Source organism: Camponotus floridanus, unplaced genomic scaffold (assembly GCF_003227725.1).
Source record: "Camponotus floridanus strain SB8 unplaced genomic scaffold, Cflo_v7.5 scaffold24, whole genome shotgun sequence".
In the NCBI taxonomy this organism is placed as follows: domain Eukaryota; kingdom Metazoa; phylum Arthropoda; class Insecta; order Hymenoptera; family Formicidae; genus Camponotus; species Camponotus floridanus.
This window is the reverse complement of record NW_020229370.1, coordinates 740,433-761,267: the sequence shown is the minus strand read 5'-3', so window position 1 is coordinate 761,267 and position 20,835 is coordinate 740,433. Positions and strand designations below refer to the sequence as shown.

General features: G+C 27.1%; 1 protein-coding gene across 1 annotated transcript; it reads right to left on the bottom strand.

The window, feature by feature from the left end:
- Window positions 1-8,135: 8,135 nt before the first annotated feature.
- Window positions 8,136-20,833, bottom strand: LOC105254352. Its single transcript, XM_025408938.1, is given in 18 exon segments — window positions 8,136-8,359; window positions 10,459-10,539; window positions 10,624-10,800; window positions 12,042-12,290; window positions 12,415-12,717; window positions 13,394-13,539; window positions 14,091-14,339; window positions 14,869-15,123; window positions 15,664-15,739; window positions 16,129-16,209; window positions 16,299-16,475; window positions 16,912-17,157; window positions 17,569-17,761; window positions 18,995-19,079; window positions 19,082-19,106; window positions 19,297-19,442; window positions 19,907-20,155; window positions 20,470-20,833. Coding segments are annotated over 18 exon segments (3,063 nt in total). The 5' UTR covers window positions 20,683-20,833; the 3' UTR covers window positions 8,136-8,247.
- Window positions 20,834-20,835: the final 2 nt, after the last annotated feature.

The window sequence follows — 20,835 nt, the reverse complement described above, 5'->3', positions numbered from 1 at the left end:
TTGACGCGTGCCGACGACCCACCGACGCGTCATAATCGCATTCTTCCCAGTAACGTACCTCGGAGCAACACGAGTCTAGAAGAGAGAGAATTAATTTTTTTTTTTTTTTTTTTTTTTTTTGGAAAATCAAACTCACAAAATCCGTCAAAAATTTACTCGATAAAAATAAACGCGGTTCTTCTTTCTTATTAAAGTTCTCTCGAGAAATGTCAGATCAACATTATAATTGATCAATATTCACTTCGACTCTGAACTTTTCCTTTCTTTTCTCACTAATACACACCATTTTCGTTCCTTATCTTTTTTTTTATCACTTTTGTTCTTTATCTTTTTTTATCTTTAGACTCAAGCTGAATAAGAGAAGGGAAATGATCCTCATCGATAAACCTCTTCCTCTGTTCTATTTCCGATTCCAATTGATCTCGCATGTTAATTGGTAATCTCTCGGATCAATTGAACTTTGAGTCATCGAATTGATCTCATTCCCAGAAAACTTGAAATTCTATATATTTTATATCAAAACGTGAAAAAATGCAATATATATCGATTAAATATATATCGATTAAAGTCGAAAATTTATGTTTGCCGTCTTTTGGAAAAAAACTTGTTAACGTTTGTCGTTTTCAAAGGATTAAAAAGCGTTATATGCGTCTTCCAAAAAAGATAATTGTGCATTATGGCGATGCAAGATCGCTTTGTCAGATTGCGTCGCAATAAAGTGTCGGCTCGTTATGTTAAGCAATGTTAAGCAACCATACCGTATCATTGTACGTACACACATTTACATAGTACGTACGTATCGTATCGGCGATAATTCCGTTATCGTGTCTCGCAAGCCTCTTTTGTGCTATCGAGCTTTCTCGTTATGTAATTTCCAACAACCCGATAATATAAACTCGCGATACGTGTTTTTTTTATTTTTCAATATTTGAAAAGTTACTTTCTCTCTCGCTCTCTTCTTTATTTAAGTACCAATCGACCCCCTAATGCATATAAAAGTAATGCTCGTAATCGTCAAACGTTGCAGTATTTCCGGAGTTTTATTACTGCTGTCGTTACTTGTTACCATATGCAAATTATTGCGAAACTATTTTCGAATATTAAGTTTTCTATTTTAAGCAATACGTTTTTTTTTCCTCGCAAGATATAATAATACATTTCAGTCTAAATCTATTTCTATCTAAACTTGTGGATGATATATAAAATATTATATTGCCGAATATCAATATTTTATGTATATTAAAGGGTATTAAAAGGTACAGCAGATTGAAAAATAGAATATTTTTTAACATTGTGTAAAATATTTATTTAAACAGATAGACAAATAATATTTTTTGAATAAAAAGATCGAGATGAGAAATCGATATTTATAATTTCTTAAGACTAATTACAGATACTTATTTAGTTAATTAATTATTGATGTAAAAAATTCAATTTCCTTCCCCTTTTGTTCTTCTTTCTCCTCTTAAAAAAATATAAGTCATTGGTAAATTAAGTGTGACTAGCGAGTTTTTTTTATTTTTAAAGGAAACAAGATGCGAGCGGAAGAGATTTCGCTAGGCTACCAATCTCTTCCAATCTACTTTCATTGTTGGATTAAGGATCCAATTCCGTTCATATGGTACGGTCATGGATCGGATCCATCGTCGATGCGCATGCGTCGGCGATGATGTCACCGTCGTTTACGTAGTTCTCCACATGGATACATACGTTTGTCAGCTCGTGTATGTACACCACCACTCGTCTAATTAACATTTGAGCATGTCAAGACGCGCAAAATTAATCACTTGCTCTCCCTCGGGTATACTATGTAGTGTAGTAACACGTGCGTTAATTTCTATGCATACATATTACGACCACATCTTATCTTGAGTCCGCGCGTCGGTTCTCTCTCTCTCTCTCTTTCCGTCTCTCTTTCTCTTTCTCTTGTTTTTATTTTTAACTTTGCTTTACATTGGACTTTAGCTTAACGAGGTGTATTCAAGTCGCGCTGTCTGTTTTAACAATTGCACAACGCTACTTACCACGCATAACATTTACGAATTGTTTATAAAAAGACGGAGAAATGTTGAAAAAAAACCCCCGTCTTCTTCGACGATATCACGTGCTCATAAATAATTACAGGGCGAATTTTCATGTTAATTAAACGAACGATATTAAATATATATTGAAAAACGACAAATATAATATAAAAGTGTACGAAAAGGAATTGGAAGATTAAATCGATATTATTTTAAATTTAAAAAATTTGAAAGATTCTCATTTATATGTAAAAAAAAAAAAAAAAAAAACAAATACGTCTCCCGACGTATGGTCGAGACGTGAATTATAGGACGCGCATTCAGAAACCGCCGAAAAGATATCAATGACACAAGTACTCGCGGAGACGCACAAGATAACATAAATATTTACACAGATATTGTAGGAAAAATGTTGACGCATGTATAATACATATGCAATTATAATCAAAAAGCGCTTACTCTTGTCAATCTTTATAATAAACTTGAATTGTAGAAGTATCCGATACGCTGGAGTGTGAAAAATACATCATACGAGAACGATAAATCTCTTTTTTCGCGGCTTTTCTCAATGCGAGGCATTGTAAGTAAGCGAGAGAAACAACAATTGCAACAATTATGAGCGATTATAAAACGCGTGAGAAAGAAATAAGTACATCTTTGATGAAACTTCGCGAATAATTCAATATATCACTGTCATTTATCAATGTTGTTTACTCTTGGTTCTACATCGTTTAGGTAGATTTACAAGAATTCAAACGAATTCTTATGAATTTGCGACTGATAATGGATTTCTCTCACTTAATTGTTTCTTTCTTTTCGTTTGGCGCATTGATGCTTGACAATCAGCGTCACAGTTGTGTCTACTATGTAATAAATATCGAACTGAATGAATTTCCACTTTATAATAGTATACATATATATTTTTAATTAATTATACTATAATAATAATATATTATTAATTAATTTTATGTATACTTGTCTAATTCATATCGAATTATACCAAATTTCCCACCAGATATTCGGTCGAATTCGATTCATATACGAAATAAGCGTATCTTGATCTTTTCTCGCTTCTCCTCCTGCCTCTTCAATCCTCTGCTTCCTCCGATCTTCGTACTGACAAGTATCACCGCGGAACCACTTCCGAGGAAGGCCGACCAGTTTAATTTGCATTCAGAGATTGAGCCGACTACGTCGTCCGTAAGCGAAATTAGTCACCATCTACTCACTGGTCAACGAGAGGAACGCTATCAACGTAAATAAATATAAACAGATATATATATATATATATGTATATATATATATATATATATATATTATTCAAAACAAATATACTATTTAATATCGCAACTTATATTGTTGATTCCTTAATCTCTAAGTATATATGTGTACATATATATGGTATATATATATATATATATATATATATATATATATATATACTTAGAGATTAAGAAATCAACAATATAAGTTGCGATATTAAATAGTATATTTGTTTTGAATAAGTTTTAAAAGATAACGATACATGTCAATATGTATGTTAATTATTAAATATATAGTATATTTGTATAATAAATATATATGTAGGAAAACGTCATATTAACATAAACTAGCTTTAAAAATAAATAAACAATTTTGCCAATTTTTTAGAAAAACAGAATTTGTAGATATTATTAAAATCCACAAATATTAAAATTAATTTGATGGCTATTTTTTTAGTCAATTTTAAAAGCGATGCGATTATTTTAGCAAAAAGAAATATCAAGTCATAATAATTTTCTAGTGATTAATTAATTCTAATGATACTGAACCAATTATTAATAATTCTCGAATAATTTTCGAGTGATAAAAATTAAAAGATCTTTAAAATAAATTTTAAGAGGCTAAAAGATAAGTAAACGACGAACATTTTTAATAAAATATTAAATAGATTTTATTAATATAAAATATTTTATAAATATAAAATAGATTTTATTTTGCAATGTAAATCTTTTTAATTGCAAAGTTACACAAAAACACGTTAAAAATAAGAAGGAAATAAGAGAGAAATCTTTAAAAACCTTTAATAGCTTTCTTAAACAAGCGCTCAAAAGAATTAGAAGAAAAACTGAGTGAAATAAGTGCGCGTTAGTTGACGTTTATTATTAACTTTGACACAAACGCGACACTATTGTTTGTTTGCGTTTCAAGACAAATGTCATATACATATCCTGTTTAGCGATATTCCAGAAAAAACGGTATGAGAGGAAAAATTAAATCCGCCCATTAAAAATTGCAATAAAAATTGATCGCCATTGTTAGTCGCGATTTATAAAGCAGAGCATGCGTGACACAAAAAAAAACATACGAGGGATATGCAGCGCGGGGAAAGCGGACCAATCGATTCGCATATGCAGATGCGAATACATACGGGCGATAAGAATATCCGTCTCTCTTGTCGCGAATAAAAGAGGTCACCAAGTGCTCGAATCATCGGAGACACACCGAGCCCAGAGATAGCGCCATGATTCGCGCGATCCAGATCGCTCCGAGTCCGGATATGGTTTACGTTGCCAGATCACGTTTCGCGCGAAAAGTATTATCTGTCCGGATGTTTCGGTTGATTACCAAATTAAAGATGTACAATGAATATGTTTTTGTAATCAAATTATAATACCTAATCTATTACCTGTATCTATTATTACATACGGAAGGTGGACATTGTAAACTTATCTACTCTGAAAGTTTTATATTTATTAAATTAACTGATAAGACTGATTGGAGTAACTGATAGAAAAGTGTGCTTTTTCTTTTTCTTAGAAATTGTTTCACAGGATATAAATAACGAAGTTAAATTATGCAGACTATTATGTTTCATTAATCAAAAATAAGTCTATCGAATATGTATAATATGTAAATTTGATTGATACAATTGAAAATTGACGTGTGATTGTGATTTGAATGTATACGAAATTTACCATAAATGATTAAAGCCACATGAATCGCGTGACATAATTTATTCTAAAATGCCACTTTACGCAATGGTCTTATTTTTGCAATGGAAAGGTGTAACGTGACGTCAATGTATTACTTACTCGGAATCAACAGACCGGACAGAGTAGCCGCGAATAATTGACATTCGAATCTGCAATTAGCATATAATTTTCTTGCAAAACTTATCTGCTATTATAGTCTTGTGACGTAGATAGGTTTAAACCCCGATACGATTTATCGATAGGTTTATACGTCACTGAGATTAATGTTAAATGTAATTAATGTTAAAAATCTGTTTTAGATCTTTGTGTCTCTCGTGTTGTTTTTATAAACGAAATTTAATCTGTAAAATTTCACGCAAATCATTTCAAATTTGAAATCAATTTATTCATTTACTTTTTTAGTCAAGTCAATCTATCATTAATTTTAAAATATATTATTATATATAATATAAGAAATATATAATTAAATATAAGAAATATAGAGATTAAAATAAGAAATAAAAAAATTTATTTCAAGAAATTTAATTCGGAAGACTGCAGAGAGATAATTTAAATTTAATCTGAAAGTTAGAAAAGAAAACGTTTAATTTGTTTTTAAATTGCATAAAAAAACATTACCTTTTATATTCTGCTTAATTACACGAGATATTCGAATAAAAACAATTTGTCTTTCACATGCGAATTTTTAACATGCTAATAAAGTGAAAACAATTGTTTTTTTCAATAACAAGTGACTCTATTGTGATAAAACATGCTCACGAAATAAGTTAAATGAAAAATTGCTTATTCTTCCGATATTATTTTAGAAATCTCTCGATTTCAAGTAGGTAATATTCGTTCGGAAATACCTCTTCTTGATTCTTTCCTGACTTACTTGAGAATGATTGCATAATGCTGGCGCTATTTCTGTTCGAAAAGCGTATGAGGACGTGGAATGTATAAAATCGCTTCTTGTCTATGCGCTCTTATGTTGTCGAACAAAATAATGCACATTTCAAATCGAGCATTGCAATCTACAAAAACTTCTGCACGCATCTTCAATAAGCCTCATGTATTTCGTGCGATTTCAATGAAAGTAGATAAAATGTTCAACGCTTCAGAGTTTCAACAAAAGTAAACAAATATTTTACTGTTGATGATTCACGTGAAATGCAGAAAAGCAATAACGACGTATAATACAAAATAAATTCATTATATTATACATAAACACAACAAAAAAATTCAAGAAAATAAATAATTATTCTTTATTTTTTTTCTGATATAAGATTTTAGTCTCGAAAATATTTTATTATAATAATTAATAATAACAATTTGAGAAACTTGAAATTAAAATTATAAAAGAAAGAACTATATTAGTTTTTCATATAGTTCACTATATACATTACAAGCTACATAGCTTGAAACTTTCATTTTGTTTGAAATTAAGTATATTTTATTATAATTTTCACATGGACTCTCAAAATAGTTAGACGACATCGCATAAAAGTTATAATTATGTATATTTATATTTAGTATATCTGTAAAGCTTTATAATTATAATACACAGATATATAATTATTATAAAATATTATGTTTTATATTATATGTTATATAATATATGTTATATATCATAAAATTTTTATGTTTGTACAAGAATTTATGTATAAATTATGAAGTATAGTATATATACTTTATAATTTATATATGTATAAATTCTTAACAACTTCTTTTACAAACATAAAAATTTTATAATTTCAATATTTGTCATAATAATTTCTTTATTTTGATTTCAGTTTTGATATTAGATTTTTATTTAATTATAATATATTTATAAATTCTTCTTTTAAGAATTGAAAGTTTTGATTATATTCAATCTTTGCTTCCATTGGTTTAGGCGGTAAATCTCCTTTCTTCCAAGTTTATGTAATCGTTGTCATAAAAGATACAGCAATCGTACACAAATTGTTGATTTTATCAGGAGTAACAGTGTATATGTAACTGAAGATTTCGCGAACGCAGTTTATCTTTCCCGCAATCCGTTAATTATTTTCGCGATTTTCCCAGCCTTCTCTCTCTCTCTCTCTCTCTCTCTCTCTCTCTCTCTCTTTCTCGTTGACATATGCAATTTTATTGCCACGTTGGAATAACAAGAAAAATTAAAAGGAAAGCTCGATATTTCTATAATCGATGACATTTATGCCATATATAATAATGATTCATCGCGAATTGATATAATCCTAAATAATTGATATTAACAATCTTATTTCCTGCTCGACGCATAGTAAAAAGATGAGTACTTTGTAAATCAGTTTGAGGTGTGATATCGTGCAGGCGTGAATTCCGTCTCCTTACCAAGAATATGGATATGTTGTTGCGTATATTTCTGTTACCAGTTCAACGCCGATTCGAGTAGACTCGGATAACATTTTTCCTTGAATTATGAAACAGGTTTTCTCGATTCTTAATCCGCTGACGTTTTTCGTTTGAAAATGCCGCACGCATAAGTGTATTATATGCGTAAGATCGAGTCAAGGTTGTAAGTCAAGACATTGTTTTTTATAGTAGCTTGAATAGTGTGCAAAAACTATTTGATTAGTGCGTAATATATTTTGGCAGAGGACAATGACATGAATTCAGATAGAAAGAGAAAGAGAGAAGATAGACAAATTAATCAAATTAAAATATAATAAATAGGAATATATATATTCTAAGAGATTAATGTTTAATTTTTATTAATATCTCGAATTAAAAAGATAAATAAAAATAATACTATATAATAAAAATATATTTTGCTCAAAATATGATTAAGATTATATCTTATAATATTATTTATTTTTTTATAATATTATTAATTATATCTTATAATATTAGATATTAAACAAAATATATCTCTTAAATAAAAATTATATTTAAATTATATTAAAAATTTTAAAATAAAAGTTATATTATTAAAAATTATATTATGTTGACATAAAGTTATTTTTTTATTATTATATAATTGTTATTATTATATAATTATACATGGTGTTATCAAATCTTGTATATTTTTATTTATCAAATCTTAATTAATAAGATATTTATATAGTTGTGCGATAATTGTCTCGAATCTTTTGTGTGTATATGTGAATCTGTACATTACTAAAAAAAAATTATTGCAAGAAAATTATTAAACTTACATAGCTGTGAATATTTTTATTGCCAGAATACTCAATTAAAGCAAGATTAAAGTATACATATTTGGCAGTTTGAAAAATTACGAGAATAATTAATAATTAATAAGGGATAAAATAATTCGTAATGTAAGACAGAGTGTTATTACGATAAAATATCCATAAAATGAGTATGACGAACAACATCGTGGTTATTCTGTTGAGCCAGTCCATCCTGAAATGTATTAAGAATATTAAGCATTATTTTATTCTCTTTTCAGCATATTGATTTATGATCAGTTAGTAAAGTAAAATTTGCAAAGTGAAGGCAAGAATCTTAGAAATGATGAAGAAATGATTATCTAATTATATTTGATTCAGATTCAATCCAATAAGCATTTCCAGGAGAAATATTGACTTGAATTTGTTAAATTTAAGAAATCCGAGGAAGAAAAAAGGTGAAGATAAACTCTTTAAGAGACGAAAAGTATCGATTATAATTACAATAACTACAATAAAGTCAAGACAGATTCTTGTTACATTTTACAAGGAAAACTAACGAAAGAGCTAATAATGAACAAATCAATGATTGAATACATGGTAGATAAACAGCGATAAGAAGTGCCTTGCGTACGTAATTCATTACGCACATTGTTTTTGCGAGAGATTTATGAAGCATTTTTTACACACATGCGACTAATAAAATTTTAATATATTCGTTATTTTCTTAGAATATCACTTGAATTACAAATAATTGAAATGTAAAATTGCGACCGATAAAATCCGTCTATGCAAATGCTGAAGTGCGCAAATATATGATGTATCTAATTAAAATGCAAACGGGTAATCATCGATGAATGTTTTCAGATCCTTAGGAAGATGAATGTGCAAACACAAATATATATATTCTTACAATTAACAATGCAAATGTCTAATAATATATATGCTGTTCTGAACGCTAGGATGCAGCAGCTATGTAGAATTTATGTAAAATCGTTGTAAAATTATTTGGAATATATATATATATATATATATATATATATATATATATATGATTGATAAATATGTAGCTATGCAAATTTCAATCCTTAATTTAAATTTTCTCATTTAATATAGTTGAAAGATAAATTAAACTTGACTCTCTATGTATAAAAATTTTGTAGCTTTGATGAGGAAAGCACGATGAAAGCTAGAAGATAGAAGAAATTCTGAAAAAGAAGACAAGAAATATAGAATAGTATAAGATAAATTATAATCATTAAAGAATAACAATACCTATTGTATATTAATAAATAAAATACCTATTGTATATCCATAATCAACCAATTTGTAAGACAGTTTTTCTGATACAAAGAAATCGTTGCCATAGTTAAGATTATTGATTAAAAATACTAAAAATTAGTAAATTCAAGATTAAAAAAGAAAACTCTAAAAAATTAAAATAAAAAAGTTTCTAGTATAAAATTAAAATAGAAAAGTTTCTAATATACTTCCCAAGTTTATTCTTATTCTTTGCGCGACTTCTTTCATTCGCGACAATGCATTTTTTCTTCATCAAATTGAAATTCATAACATATCTTCATCAAATTGAAATTCATAACATATCTTCGTGTTTTTCTACGAAATCAACTTAAAAAAATTGCTAATAACACTAAAGCAATATCTTCGTTTTTCCAGATTTAGATGAGTTTCTGAGATTTAGATGAAATTTTAGATGAAATTTCGATGTAACGTGTCATAATTACATATTTGTACCATTTCGTTGCGATTACATTGCGAAAGAAAGACACAAAAAATCTAACAAACGCGCACATCTGTTTCTTCTCGGTGAAACTAAAATTAACAGGCGTCTAAAAGTAGTTCGACGGCGTAACAATTCGCGAAAATTTTCGTCGGTTCGTTGCCAATGCGCGTTCCTACGTTACGACCTAAGGACTTCGCACAATAGATCGACCAAACAGTTGTATATGCAACTTCGTAACGTCGAATTTCCATGTTAACGTTATCTCTAATTTTTTATATCTCTGTTTGATTCTTCGATTTTTTTTTTTAGAATCAGCTGTGATAAATTATACACATTCCAATCTCGAAAATGATATAATCTTCTCGCACGTGTTGCTGCTATTCTAAGTGTGTATTTAGTGTGTGACGCGAATTTCGCAACTTCATCGTCAATAAAAATTTTTCTTTTCAATCGCTTATAACACTTAAAGACTATTAATACCTTAACATCTTTTTTTTTCTAAAGGAGAAGAAGCAAGCTCGAAAAATTAAGCGAAGAAAAAAATGTGCAGATCCAAACTGTTTCATTTTATAAAGTGCATGCTACCTCACCTTTTTCGATGATATCTAGCTGCTTCTAGCTGGTTCATATCTTCGTTGAGTAAGTATACTTTTGCGCCAATTAATCCATTTCTAGTAGATAAACGAATATGATAAAAGAGAAGAATAGAAGAAATAGATTTTATTATACTGACCATACAATATTGTAATACTTACCTAAAGTAATTTTCAATGTTGAAATCTCTGTAAGCAAATCCAAAATGTTGTTTATTTTCTGCGCTAAGATCATCGAATAAATTAATTAATTTTTCATTGTGAAATGTCCATACATTCGTCAAAAAGTAGGACAATGCGTTATTTGCGCAGTAGATTTTTCTCTGTAATTTTAATAACCTGTAATTTTAATTAAAAAAATAGAGCATTCACTTAAATATTTTTTTTATATGTACTCGTACGTAACAAGTTTAAGCTTTTACTATTTATTATAAAACAGAATAAGTAATAAATAAGAAATATAAAAAGTCTAAGGAACAAACATTTACTGCAGCTATTTTAATTCTCGTAATATTTATTAGCTTTCTCTCGGAATTTTATTACTTAAAAATTTTTTATCATATGTTTAACATTGATAAAATTAAAATATCAACATAAATAACTGCTAAAAATTTTGCTAAAAGATAGCTAAAAGATAGTGAAAGAAAGTAGATTGGAAAATCCTCACTGAAAAGTTCCTATAATCAAGAGAAAATGCGATAATTATAGAACATCTCATATAGAGACTTAATATTATGAGTATATTTATAATTATGTTGAAGTAAATAAATAAATAAATATATATAAAAAATTATATATATATAATTTTATATATATATATATATATATATATATATATATATATATATATATACAGAGTGTCCTAGACCACCCGTACACCCCTTTTCTTTCAAAAACTAAGCATTTTAGAGAAAAACGTTTTCGACAAAAATTGTTATCTTACCTTAATACTTTTATGTACAAAATAATGAGAGGAATCAATTGGTGTAAAGAAAACATACAGTTGTTTTTAAAAAAAAATATGTAATCGTTAATTGCAAATTACATATTTTTTCTTTGGAACAATTATGTGTTTTTTTTACACCAATTGATTCTCATTATTTTGTACATAAAAGTATTAAGGTAAGATAATCGAAAAATAAATATTTTACTAGATATTTTATAGTTTATGTAAAAATTAAGATATTATTTTAAGCCTTATAAATCGAAAAGTACTCAATGAAAAAATACTTTATTATAGTATTTTGGAAAGCTTTCGACATAAGCTATAAGAATATGCAATAAAAAATAGGTGATTCCATTTAAGAAATTAAAGATGTCCTTGACCTGACCTTAACGATGCCATCCAAAGTCAAACCAATGATACCATCTTATGTTCCCCTCAAAACCATACAATTTTTGTCGAAAACGTTTTTCTCTAAAATACTTAGTTTTTGAAAGAAAAGGGGTGTACGGGTGATCTAGGGCACCCTGTATATATAAAATTATAATTATAATTATATATATATATATATATATATATATATATATATATATATAATTTTTAGAAAATCCTTATATCTCTCTCAAATGAAACTTACATTGGACGTGCACCAAATAATTTCATGATTCTATCGATGAAAAATGCCGGGAAAATGTGCATAATTAAAACAAGTATATAATACATATAGGGATTCTTTGTTATTGTAGTAGCTGGCGACCAGACAATTTGCTCCAATGGAACATCTTTTGTTATTTTAAAAGCCATTTGTATCAAATTTTTTATGTTGATCTGCTTTACATCGTGCGACGAGCAATTATAAATATGCATCGTATCGTCTTCGGTGATGCTGAATTACAGAAAATACGGTATAAATATCAATCTGATCGTGATGTACATCTACTTAATATTTTAAGAAATAATAATAAAGATTGATATACAACTTTATCGTGTGAGAAAATCAGTAAGCTTACGGTTTGAGTCCACGATGCCAAGCAGCAATTATCATCGCTTTAATTGCTACGTCCACGGGTATAAAATCGGAAGTAACAACAGGATCAACGTAAACAACACGCAAAACGCCCTTTCCTCCACCAACAAATAATCCTATGGGTCCATTGAAATTATCGAGCCATCCTTGTACAGGCTCAATTGCCGTCGAGACAACTATGGATGGCCGGATGATCACGCAGGGCAGTGATTTTGAATAATCGTTTATTATTGCTTCCGCTAATCTTTTCGAAAATGTATACGTATTTGGCATCGTTGCCAGATATCTATAAATATAAATTAAAACAAGTATTTTAATGAAATGAAAGCGACAATGCAATATGTCTATACAGAGTGTCCAATTTTAATGTCCCACCCCAAATAACTTTCTTATTTTTAATTTTAGAAAAAGATATTTCAGACAAAAGTTGTATGGGATTTCAAGGGGGACATGAGGTAGTGTCATTAGTTTGACCTTGAATAGTTGCTTCAAGGTCACGTAAAGGTCGCCTTCAATTTTTAAAATGAAACCCCTTACTTTCTATTGCATATTCTTGTAACTTATTTCGAGAGCTTTCTAAAACACTATACTTAAATTAGTATTAAGATAAGATAATCGAAAAATGAATATTTTACAAGATATTTTACGGTTTATGTAAAATTAAGAAATAATTTCAAGCCTCATAACTTGGAAAGTACTTAATGAAAACTAACTTAATTATAGTGTTTTGAAAAACTCTCGAGATGAACTACAAAAATGTGCAAAAATATATAGGGTGTTCTATTTAAAAAAATTGAAGTGATCTTTACGTGACCTTCAAATGACTCTTCAAGGTCAAACCAATGGCACCATCTTATGTCCCCCTAGAAACCATACAACTTTTGAAACATCTTTCTTTAAAATTAAAAATAAGAAAGTTATTTGGGATGGGACATTAAAATGGGACACCCTGTATAACTTACTTTGCTGTAAATGTCCTCAAAGTATACTCGTCTACTGTTTCGGCTACTTTAATCGCCTCTTTCCAATCCAGTTCCGAGGGATACAGAGTCTCCTGAACCACAGATTTGTCAGTTTGAGTATATGTCGAGCTAACGTGCAGCAAAACCTTGAATCATTCACATGTATGAATTAAATATAAATATTTTATGGAATTTACAATATTTTCGATGACACGCATAATAAAGGCATGTGTGTGATAAATATTAGACTAAAATAAATTTTTCTTTCATTATGAAGCATTTTGTGTTTCGTGATTTATTAATTTCGATGAAATTGTTTGAAATATTGCTGACCGTAAGTAACGTTTAAAAGCTTTTCAGACTTTGCTAATTGTTTATTACAAAAATATAAATAATAATATATAAAATTAGTCGCATCTCAATGTTTTAAACGCAAAACAAAGTTTACAAATGTATGGTTTTGCATAATTTTAAATTTTTTTCTTTTTTACAGTAAAGAGTTATTGTAAATAACTCCTTATTGTAAGTATTAATTTCATCTTTATTCTATATTAATCTTTATTACAATTAGTAATAAAAGATTTTACTACTCAAAATCATATAATCATATTTATCAATCTAATCTCATTTATTAATTATTTGTATAGAAATAGCGATACATTTGATTTTAAATGTAAATAAGTAAAAATATGCATACTACTAATTTTTTCATTTCTGTTGCTAAAATACACAAATCCCGCGTTGATCTCGTATTGTTGAATATCGCTTTACGCAAATTGTCATCAAACCTTACACTTGCCGCAACATGAAATATTATGTTTACTTTTTCGATTAGCATTTCTCTGTCGGAAGGAAGTAATCCTAAACCTTCAACACTAACATCACTTGCAATAGGAATAAGTTTATTGAGAGCACTTGGTTGCTCGCTTCGCAAAATGTCAAAAAGCTAAAACAATCATCAATAATTATTAGCATGATTCATATTGCATTCATATTGCATTTTATTAATTTTACATCTCAGGTGTTAAAAGAAAGAAAAAATTGTTAAATAAAAATATATAAACAATAACAATACTATAACACAATTTTATTCAAATAAAAAAATAAGAAAAAACATTTCTTATATTAAGATTTTTTTCATATTTCATAATTAAAAAATGTTAATCACGTTAACGGTATTGTGTTTGCATTGAAAATTATTTCTTTTTGGATTTTTAAAAAATTAATTGGAAAATTTTAAAGGATTCTTCATTATTTTGATTTATTTTAAGAAAATTTTTATTTAAAAAAAAAGAAACAAAATATTCTTTTGACTTTCGAAAATAATTATTTGTTTAACTATTTTCTAAACAAATTATATAGTTTTTAAACTCGAGTAAAATTTCTTTGTATTTACAGAGACAAATTTTTTTTATAATAATTTATTCTTTGCGCGAAAACATATATATATATGTATAATCTTATCATGATTTTACCTTGTTTTCTAACATTTCTTTGAGTCTATCGTTGACGTTTAATTGCTTCTTCGGCCTTATCAGGACAAATATTTCAGCAATGTCAGGACAAGAACGTAGCAATTTCTCACATAGCACTTTGCCTAAAAATCCAGTACATCCTGATATCAAAACGCTTCGACCAGCATAAAATGCTGGTATAAATGTATTTGCCACGTCTTTCTTCATGTTTAAACGCAACTGTTTCCGGTAAAAAATGAATAAAATAAAAGATAACGAAATGGCAAGATTTTATTTGAAGGCCAATCTAAAAAAATTGAAAAAATCAAATTATTTTGAATTTAAGTCACGACAGTTGAACTTGAAATGAGAGTCGCAGTACTTCGTCTTCGATAAAAGATGACAATGTGAATGAACAACACAATGAATTTTGTGTGCAGGAAATGACGCAGAAGCTATCGGATAGTAATGATATGCTTAAAGTTCAAAAGAGCAAGTTCTTCCATATTCGCATTTTGCTCTGCATATATCATGTGAATTATGTGATTCTTTTCGTAGACAAATGCAACAGTGTGATAATAAACAAGCGGTTTATACATGCATAATTACAAATCTTCTTGCGTCTTACATCACAAATACATATAGAATTGTATTCATTTTATTTATTTATTTAATTTATTTATTTCTATTTATTTTATTTATTTATTTATTATTTCTGTCTTACATTATTATATTCTTATTTGTATTATTCTTTATATTACATTAATTATTATTACGTATTACATTATAATTATATATTTCTGAAAATATTTAAGTACAGATCCACTTATATATCATCCACAGTAATCCAATAATGGTAATAGTTTTCAATGTCGTAACAAATAAATCCATCCTAAAATATTTGCAGAATAAACACATTATAAACATCTTGATTATTTCCATAATATTTATTTATAACAAATTATTTTAATTTTATTGTCTTTATTTCACATACATCTAATAAATTCCTTATGTATTAATAATTTACTTTATAATAATTCTATGAAAATTCTATTATTTAAATCATATAATATATATTACACAATATCAATGTGTGATTTGAATACAAATTTAAAAGTGCCTTTAAAGTTGAATTCTTATTTTCATAAAAATTGAAATCATTTTTACTTAATATAATAGGATAATAATCAATTTTTTAAGGTCTTGTTTAATAGCTAATTTTAAGCCTTATATTCCTCATAATGATAGCAATTTTCTGTTTATAAAATATTTTATATTTACCTTTTACGATGCGTTTTGGCTGCATCTAATCGATTCATATCCTCGTGGAGGAGATATAGTTTTGCTCCAATTATACCATTCCTTCATTTTATAAAATAAATATCTAATTATTTAACATTATCTTTGATATAAATGTAACGTAAAAAATTAAATTAATAAAAAACACTCACCTATATACGTCCTTAATATCAATATTAAGTAGATCGATTGAAAATACTTCTCTGTCCTTGGGTGGAATCAAGGTCAGTAATTTCATAACATTGTTATTTTCAAATTTCCATTCATTATATACAAAATGTTTTAAAGCGCAATTAGCCACGTATATTTTTCTTTGCATTTTTATTAACCTACATATTATACATTTGCATAAATGCTTTATTAATATTTATACATTTATGTTAGCCATATTATTGAATTCGGAAATATGAAAAGTTTAATAAAAAGCTTTAAAAAGACAGATATATTATTTTATAGAGATGTGTGTGATTGCGTTAAAAAACGTTTTTCTAATAAGTTTTTTGCCTACTTGTACAAAGGAAATATGCGTAAGTTAATATTTTGGATTTATTTATGATAAAGGAAAACATTTTGCATTAAAAATAAAGTATTTTATTAATATTTAAATAGTATGTTTCTTTTCTCTCTAATATTTCTTTTTCTTTTCCTCTCTCTTTCTAATCTTTCCTCAATTCAGTTAAATATCTAATAATACCAGTATCTAATGAGGTATGAATGATCTGTGTGTTCTAAGACAATAACATAATTAGTTAGTTTGGTACTTACATAGGTTGATATTTCGCAAGTTTTAAAATCAGATCTATTAACATAGCTGGCAAAATATGCAATAATATTGTCAATATGTAATATGTGATGGAACTACTAGTAAGTGTTGTATTAGGAGTCCAAACAATTCCCTCCAAGGGTATTTCCTTTGTGAGTTGAAAACCCATTTTGATAACTCCTTGCAGTGATAAGTTTTTTTTATTAGAAGAAGCACAATTTAAGATAAAAGGTTGATCTGTCGGGAAGCTAGTAAATAGGAAAACGAATTAATCAAATTATTACTTATACAAGATATAAAAATTGCATTAAGCTTCAACAATATTTTTGAAAAATTTACAATATTTTATCACTCAAAGTTTTGGTGAACTGAGCATTGAAAATTTAAACAAACGTGATTATTTTAAATCATCAATTTAATTATACGTGCAATAAATTGTATTTAAGAGAGTTCACTCAGAAATTAACCTTTTTTAATTTTAAACTTTTTAATGGGACAAAAGATTAACAAAAGAGAAATTAAGTAAGATGCGTACGATTCTTCTAAAATGTTGATATATTTTAATTGAAGAAAGAAAACTTCCATTTTCGTATTTGTAGCTTAATGCAATTGAATATGCATATTTAGATATGCATTGATATTTCTGTTGATAATCGTACGTGTTCAATCCAAGCTGCCAAGTTGTGATTATTATACCTTTGATGACAATGTCTACTGGCACTGCATCTATACAAATATGTTTAGGAGCATTGAATACTCGTATTACTCCTTTCGCACCACCAACGAGTATTCCAGTTATACCATAAAAATTATCTATCCATCCTGGAAATGGATCGTTCAATGAAACTGTCACTAAAAAACGAATCATATTTTTTAGATAATTATTGCTTATGTTAGTGATATCAAGGTATTTTTTATTTATACATTTTTAAAGGAAAATGAATATATATATATATATATATATATATATATATATATATATATATATACAGGGTGTCTGCTAAACATGCGGCAAAAATTCAGGGGGTGATTTATTGGGTTATTTTAAGACTTTTTTGTTATCTGATGATTTTCGAAAAAATGCTTTGTTTCGAAAATAAAAGCAATAAAAGTTTTTTGACCAATTTTTCGAAAAAATGCTTTGTTTCGAAAATAAAAGCAATAAAAGTTTTTTGATCAATTTTTTTTTTTCTTGTAATTTTCAATAATTTTGTTAAAAAATTTGTATCGCCCGTTATCTATGGAATAAAAAATTGGTCAAAAACTTTTATTGCTTTTATTTTCGAAACAAAGTATTTTTTCGAAAATCATCAGATAACAAAAAAGTCTTAAAATAACCCAATAAATCACCCCCTGAATTTTTGCCGCATGTTTAGCAGACACCCTGTATATATATATATATATATATATATATATATATATATATATATATATATATATATATATATAATGAGAGGAATTAATTGGTGTAAAGAAAAAACATAGTTGTTTTTAAGAAAAAATATATAATTTGTAATTAACAATACCATATTTTTTCTTAAAAGGAACGGTATGTATTCTTTACACCAATTGATTCTTCTTATTATTTTGTACATAAAAGTACTAAGGTAAGATAATCGAATAATGAATATTTTACAAGAAATTTTACGATTTATGTAAAATTAAGAAACGATTTCAAGCCTCATAACTCGGAAAGTACTTAATGAAAACTAACTTAATTATAGTGTTTTGAAAAGCTCTCGAGATAAGCTATAAGAATATGCAATAAAAAATGGCGAGATCCATTTAAAAAAATCAACTTCATCTTTATATGACTTTGAGTACTTCAACTAAGGTCAAATTCTTATCATTATTAGGTACATTTTATTTAGTCCTACAATTTTGTTTCTTACATATTTTTTATTATAGTTGATCGTTTTTGAGATATTATTTTAGCGTTCCGGGACTTGTTGAAGACTCTGCATATATATATATATATATATTTATTTATTTATTATTTATTTTCGACAATTTTGATATAAGTATACAAAGAGAAAAATAAGAACTTATTTCTAACATTTTAAGGAAATAGAGAGAGTAACATACCTATAGAAGGTCTTACAATCGCACAAGGTAATGATGAAGAATATTCCGCTATTATAGTTTCAGCTAAATTCTTTGAATATATATATATGTATTGGGAAAATTATTCAAACATCTGTACATAATATTTCAAAAATTATATATATATAATATATGGAAAATTAATAAAGTCTCCGAAAATGATTGTAATGATACTATGCGAATGAAAAAAGATGGTATTATATTTTTTAAATTGAATATATATCCCGCATACTTGAAACTGACAAACACGTATAACATGGTTGATTTTATCTTATCATACTTACTTAGTTGTAAAAATATCTATAATATGTTCATCTAATGACTCGACCATTTTGATCATTTTCCGCCAATCGGCTATAGGTGGGTAAACCTTTTCTTCTACGAAAGCATTATTTATATGTGCGAATGCTGTACTGATATGCACAAGTGCCTTTAATAAATAAATGTAATAAAATATCACAACATTACATTTTTTGTTTTAAATAATAGAAATTTAAACTTAAAATTGGCTACAATTCTCATAAAAAAATTGAAATTAAGACAAAGATAAATATAAAATAATATATGTATATATATATATATATATATATATATGTGTGTGTATATGTGTCATAGATTATTTCATTTTTCTGTTAATCATTTAATTATAATTTTTTTTATATATATGACAGTTTAAAAATTTTTTTATAATAACAATAGATTTTTAATATTTGCTATTTTATTAAATTAAATAATTTATTGATAGATATTGTGACATCTTTTTATAATAATATATTTAACCTGTATAAATAAAATTTTAAATGTCTTATAAAATACACTATACCATATAAAACAATATACGCAATAGAAGATAATGTAAATAAAAATATAAATAAAATATTGGTTTATACTTACTATTAAATTCTTCATACTTTGAGCTAAAATGCAGATATCTCTTGTTGATCTAGTATTGGAAAGAATAGCGTATTTTAAGCTGTCATTAAATTTTACACTCGCCGCTGAATGGATTATTATAGTCACTCTTTCTGTTAGCATTTGCCTATCGACAGCTGACAATCCTAAGTTTTCTTCAGTGACATCACCGGAAATCGGAATTAATTTTTTGAAATTTGAGGGTTGCTCTTTTCGCAGTCTATCATATAACTGAAAGAAAATATATTATGTGACGTATTTATTATAATAATTGCCTTGATTCTAACAAACCTTTAATAATATTGCATAAAAATCAAAATATTTTGATTATTTTATAATATCTTATAATGTTTATAATATCTTTTCATGTTTTTTATCGTATACTTTTATCAAATTTTAAAATTAACTTTTTAAAATAAAAAGTATCTTATATAATAAAATTTATAAGACAAATTTTGCCACTTAAATATACTAAAGTTTTTACAAAAATAGGAAAACGTTGTAAAAAAAGAATCTACTTATGTAATAATCGGTAATTAACTTACCGGTAAGTTTAATATCTTTTCGAGTCTTTCGTTAATGCTTAATCCTTTTTTCGAACGCATCAATACAAATATCTCACAAACATCTGGGCAAGATCGTAATATTTTCTCGATGTATACTTTACCCAGAAATCCTGTCGCGCCTGTTAAAAATATACTTTGTCCAACATAAAATGTTGCAATTGAGTTGGTTGGATCAATTATATTCTCATCCATCGTTAAGTAAAAAAATAACACCAATATAAATTATAATAACGACACTAGATACTAGCCAAAAATATATGCAAGCACTCGGAAATAGTCTCGTTTGTTTTATATCGATATTATTATTAAGAGTACGATCGGATAGAAGTGATAAACTGGAACTAG